This window comes from Arachis duranensis, chromosome 1 (assembly GCF_000817695.3).
Source record: "Arachis duranensis cultivar V14167 chromosome 1, aradu.V14167.gnm2.J7QH, whole genome shotgun sequence".
In the NCBI taxonomy this organism is placed as follows: Eukaryota; Viridiplantae; Streptophyta; class Magnoliopsida; order Fabales; family Fabaceae; genus Arachis; species Arachis duranensis.
Genome location: NC_029772.3, coordinates 7,065,104 through 7,071,800, shown reverse-complemented (window position 1 = coordinate 7,071,800; position 6,697 = coordinate 7,065,104). Strand labels below are relative to the sequence as shown.

Here is a 6,697-nt window from a genome sequence, read left to right as displayed (position 1 = left end):
AACAAAAATAAAAAAGAAAAGAGGCACTTAGTATGAAATGGATCGGAAGGAGTATATCACTATAGCAAAAATTATTTTTAATGACGATTTTTTAATGGCAATAATATAATAGTTAGTTAGTTATTATATGTCTTATTTAACTTATGTTTTTTTGGTAGTTATATATAAGTTGTTATTATTATATGTTATAATAGCAATTATATACTTTTGCGGTCATTAAATTAGCGGCAATAAAGTATAAGACAACTAATTAGGGGTGGCAATAAAACGGGTAGGGGCGAGTTTTTGTTCTATCCGACTCCGTCCTGCTTTACAAAAATTCGCATCGAACTCGTTCTGTCCCTACTCCCGGGTAATAAAATGTTAAATCCTAACCCGTCCCTGCGAGTACTCGTCTTGTCCCTATCCGCCCCTATAATTATTAAATCCAACAAATAAAATTAAATTTTAAAAAATATATAACCATCATTTACATACATAACATAAATTAAAGTAAAAATTTAAATATGATACAATATTATTAATCATTTTACTAATTATTTTATATATATATGGCCAGGTATTATGTAAATCCGATCCCGATTAATTATAACATTCTTAAAAGATATTATTCAACCATATATAACACAAAAAATTAGTAAAAATTAAAAAGACGAAAACAAAATTATTTTATTTATTCTAATTATATTAAATAATTATGTAATTAATTAATTATAATTAATATGATTAAAAATATTAAATAATTTGATATTTATTTTAATTCAATGAAATTAATAATTAATAAATTAACATATTTAAATAAATTGGAAAAATATTTTAAAAACATATCGCATTAATTATGTTATTAATTGAAAAATTTTGATGTGAATAATATATAGCAGGTAATAGATAGGAATGAGAGAAAACCCGAAAAAGCGGGAACTGGGAAGTAGGAAGTTAGAAGAGAACGCAGAAACAGAGAAACCCTAATCGCCATGGACAGGATCAGCGACCTGCCGGATTGCATACTGTTACACATCCTCTCCTTCCTCCCTACCAAAACCGCCTTTCTCACTACCGTCCTCTCTCGCCGCTGGACTCACCTCTGCCACCACCTCCAACACCTCCACTTCGACCAAAACCAATTTCGAAACCACAATACTTGGTCAGATTCCAGTGCAAAAAAGCGATTTCTCGCCATTGTTAATTGGATTCTCTCCCGCCACAATGCGCCGCCAAACTTATTTTATAAGTAATATATAAAAGGAGTAAATACTAAAAAAAGAATTGACATTACGGTTTGTCTTGTAGCCTTCACATACTTTGATGGTATTATTCTTCATCCTTTTTTTTTCTTTCATTTTTTAAAAATGGCATCATTCTATACCAGTTTCTTGATATGTATGTTTTGTCCTCGCTAACTCATCACTCTTGAATATAATTGTTGGATATATAACACAATGGTAAACAAATTGGTAGCGTGTATACAAATAACATAAATTTTAATTCAACCATATTACGTATATTAAAAAAATCAACTATCAGATTAGTTATATGTATAAAATACATATTAAAATATAAAATATATATTAAAAATAAATTAAATAAATATTTATACATAAATATACATAATAAATAATTTCATAATTAACTTTTTGTATACACATAATTAATTTTTTGTATACATAATGAATTAATTAGTTTGCATCAAACAAAAATTTTCTTGATTTAGGTTCAATTCTAACAGCAAAGAATATGTTATTGTGGTTTATTAAGACAATTTTACTTATTATTACTTTAAATTCGTAAGCGAAAAGATGTTAATAATCTTATTTCAAAAGATTATATTAATGGATAGATAGGGAATAAATGTAGCACACGCATATGCATGCTAACTTGCTTTCCATTACCTTTATTTGTCATACTTATGTCTAGGATGGATTCAGACAAAAATCCATAATTAATTTCTAACCAGCTAAGTAATCGATTTAAGCCATGTTTATAATTAGTTATCAAATAATAATTTACTAATACTAGACATAGATGGCTACTAGATATAGATGCTATGTGGGTAACACGTAAAAATGGTATTGAAATATAAAAAACTAATAAAGATTTAAAAATTAAAAAACTCTACTCTCTTCTTCTTTTCTATTCTTTAAACAATTCTGTGATGAGTTTCAATATCGACAACATTATGTCTATCTTCTTTTGAATTTAGTACATGTACAGCGGAAGGTATTCTATGAGAGTTTGGAAGTTAGGAGAAAGACTGGTATGATACATAGTGATTAACTGGTATGATGAGTTTTAGCAGCTTAAGTGTAATTGGATTGGAAAAAAATACTTGAGAATTCGGATATTTATAGAATAGTAAATGAGACTTAGTCATTTTTTAGAAATAACTTCAAATAGTCATAAATAGTTATTTTCTTACATAGTGAAAATTTACTCACATATTTGATGTGGTTATTACTTAGTGGTGAATTGGTGATAGTCAAACAGAAAGTATCTAACTTATTCCTTAAGTCGGGTCGGATATGATAAACTGTGTAGACCCACATCTTAGTTGGTCTGATTCCATGTGGTTGAGACCATAGGGACAGGTGGCTACTGTTGGATTGAATAGCGGATAACGGCCTAATTTGATGAGAATTGATTGTCGCAGAGTAGACATTTTAACTGGACTTATGTCCTTGAGTCTAGGTATAAACGCTTACAATTTTTTTAACCATAAAATATTACTGAAATAAAGAAGGAAAAAAAAAAGGATGAATTGGTTCTTAGTAGCCAACTCATTTGTATGTAAAAATGTTTCCTTTGTAATAATATTATCATCTGAAATCCTTCATGATCACGTGTGTAGTGTATAATAAGATTGTGTTTGCTTGTTAAAATATGGACACTAATTATTATTAAACACAATGGTACATGTTTACTGTTTATTTGTCGAGACACAAAATTAAATGGATACAATAATACACAAATACACATAAAATATATGTATCTAATGTTTCTCCTTAAAATTGAGATACAAAAATACAGTACATAAGACAAAATTTTGACTTTTTATTTCTAATTATTTTTGAAATTATCAATTTTATCCTCGTATCTTTTTTTCACTTTCTGTTCTCTCTCCTCCCTGCTTCCTCCTTCGTCCTCTGCTACTAATAATTTTCTCTCTTGCTTTCTTCTACCATTGTCGCCGTTACTGCCGCCATGCCATCTTCACTTCATCCTTTCTATCTCACTCTTAAAATTCTCTTTTATTTGTCTAGATCTGCACTCTCACACTTGCAGTTCAAATCAACTAATACCCCAAAACACAAATAGAGAGAGAGAGAAAGAGAGAGAGAGAGAACTGGATCTATAGTGGAGGCTATGCGTGCGAGGAATCTTAGTCAAAATCAAAGACTATTGACGGAGATGAACAATTTCGCAGTTATCGACAGTAAAAGAGGGATGAGATCAGAGTTCCAGCCGAAGCCGAAGACAATAGCGAGACCGACGCTGACCACAAAGCCATCAGCGAGCGAGTGAGATTCTAGGCATTGAGCGTTTACAAACGTTCTCAATTTTGCGCCACACGACTTGGTCCCTCCACCTCCATCAGCATACTTTTTTTCTTTCCTTGTTTATATTTGGTTCAATTTTTTTTAAAAAAAAATAAAAAGTGTTGAGTTAATATTGATATAAATTTTTTGCTGAGTTTCTAATAGTAATTTAGGTTGATGTTAAAATTTAATGGTGATAATGGTAAAAAATAATGATAATTGTAATAACAATAATAAAGTATATTGAAAAGGATAAAATTAACATTTGATTTATATACATATATTTTGTATATTATTATCAAATATATTATAAAATTTATATATTTTTATATGTGTCCATCTATTTTAAAGACACTAACTAAACACAGTCTAACATTATTTTACAATGGACTTTGGAAATCATTGGTTACAATTTCAAAAAGTTAAGTAATTGATGAATAAACACACCCAAAATAAAATAAAATACGATAAAAGAAGCTTATTTATTTCCTCATTCTGGATGAGAATATAATCGGGAAATTATATATATATATATATATAGCAGTATAATATTTAGAGAAAATTTTGTTCTCATCTCAAAGAAAAAATATGAAGAGGCAATGTATGTTTTATATAATGTGTACAATGAAATTAAATTGAAATTAAAATTAAATTAGAAGTAATTAATTAATTTTAAATAATTTTTAATTTAAAAATTGAATTAAATTATTATTCCCATTAATTATGGCAATTAACTAATTTTAAGTAGTTATGACAATTAATTAATTTTGAGTAGTTTCTCATTTAAAATTTGAATCAAATCATGATTTCCGTCAGAATTAAATTAGGATTATCTCCCTCTCTTAATATGATGTAAATTCCTCTCTCACTCTCTCCACGAACCAAAAGCCAGTACAATGCCGCTACAGTTACCAGTCGCCGTCGGACATCGTGCTGACACTCTTCCGACTGGCATCGTCGTCCGCACAGGCCACCGTACGTAGGAAGGACGCGCATATTGTGTGAGTCGAGCTCGCAGCACCACAGCAATCGAGACGTCAAGCGCCTCCATCACAGCTGGTTTGTGCCTTCTTCCTGTCGCCGGATATTCACTTTCTCTATGAACATGGATGGTTATTCTTGAGTGCTTAGTTGTAGACAATGATTGCTGGTTATGATTTATACACGTTCACATTGGATGTTCATTTTTGTATGATTTTAGATGTTCACTTTCTCATTTTTCATGGATGTTTATTCTTCGAATAATTCAACAAGACCCAGGAAACAGTGCTGGGATGATGCGAGCGCGCAGTTCGGGGTTGCAACTCATGTCGGCGACGCTGACAGTTGCAGGTCACGGATGTTCGATCGCGTGAGAAGTAACGGAGGTTCTTCCGGCAAGGACGTTGGCGCGAGGAGGCGGAGCGCGACAGTTCCGGTCGGTAGGAATAGAGGCTACACGTCGCGTAGAAACAAAGCGGTAGAACGCAGGTTGCTGCGCACATGGCGGGGCGGCAAAAAAGGGGGTTTTCTGCCGAACAAACAATGAAATTTTTTGGAGGGTAGGTAATGGTGCGTGATGAAGGGTTAAAGAATATGGAGTAAATTGGGGGGTAGATATCACAAAAAGTAATTAGAAATTAGGGATAATGATGTTTAATTTACATTATTAATACATATTGGGCCAGATAAACAATCCATTATACATATTGTATAGATATTTCATTGTCTCCCTAGCGGGACTCAGAAAAGAATATTAAAATAAGACTCCTCTCTCTTATACACACACATACACACACACACACACATATATATATATATCATTCTAAATTAACATCCATTTAACATATTCTTTTTGTGATCGTTTTTACATAAATTATTTATTGTCAAGCATGAATATAACTTGTTAAATAACATGATGCCATTTGGTAAAATACTCATGAAAAATACATACATATTTCATTTTTTAGTAAAAATTATAAATTATATTTTGAAATTCTAACAACTATATTAACTAAATATATTCAAAATTTTTACCAAGGTTTTACGAAAAGAATTCTAATTAAACACTGAATTCTATCATCGATTTACAATTGTTACAATACAAAAATTTTATCACATACCAAAAATATTATCATCAAAATAAACCCTAAACGAACCAAAATTAAATTCTAAATGCTAAACCATTTTATTTTTGTGCACTATTATAATTTTTTTATAACGTAAATTATGTATCTTACTACAAAAATTAACCGTATAACTAATGATTAATTTACCTACTACAAAATTAACCATATAACTAATAATAAAATCACAACTAATGAATGATTATAGTCTAAAATATTATTAACAATAAGATTATTAATAGTATTAGAATAAAAATAATATGTGCAAAAGACTAAACTAATATTTTCAAGAACACAAAAATACATCTTTCATGACAAAAAAAATTGTCCACTTTCATAAAAAAATCAATTAACACCTACATTTACACAGAAAAAATAAATTAAGATCCAAACAAAAAAAATTCAAATAACCCCCAAATTCATAAGATATTGTGTTTATTATTTTTGTTTTTCATAAAAAAATTCAATTAAGACCCAATAACTCTTATCCCAAAAATTACGCAATTAAAAAAAAAAACTATAATGTATGTTAGAAAAAGGGAAGACTTTTCTTATTATTTGACTTCACCTTGTAACGAACGTGATGAGGCAGAGTTATGGAGTAGCACAATCCAGTTGTATTTGATGAACTAAAATATTGTATGTATAGATAGAGCCAACCAATTAAATTAAACTATAGTTCTTAATTAATTTTAAATGTGCAAAAGTTTTCTATTGGCTTACCTTATTGCTTCTATATAAATAAACCATATACGATCTCACTACCCAATGCAATGCACAATAACAAAACCAAGCTTCAAGCACCAACAATAATGGCTTCTTTTTCTTATTTGCAATGTTTGCTTGTGATTGTTATGGTGACAATGATGATTCCGACTACAACAAATGCAGCAGCACTCACTCCTAATTTCTATAAGAAAGTTTGTCCAAAAGCATTGCCAGTTATAAGGAGAGTGGTTCAAAAGGCAATCAATCGGGAAAGGCGCATGGGAGCTTCTTTGCTGCGTTTGCATTTCCATGATTGCTTTGTTAATGTAAGTTGTTGCCTTTGCATTTCTA

General features: G+C 30.1%; 1 protein-coding gene across 1 annotated transcript in view; it reads left to right on the top strand.

The window, feature by feature from the left end:
* The first annotated feature begins 6,411 nt into the window (after positions 1–6,411).
* Positions 6,412–6,697, top strand: part of LOC107473776 (peroxidase P7) — a 3,214-nt gene continuing 2,928 nt past the window's right edge. Inside the window, exon 1 of the mRNA XM_016093357.3 lies at positions 6,412–6,672. Coding sequence (XP_015948843.1) covers positions 6,412–6,672 — 261 coding nt within the window. The remainder of the gene's footprint in view (positions 6,673–6,697) is intronic.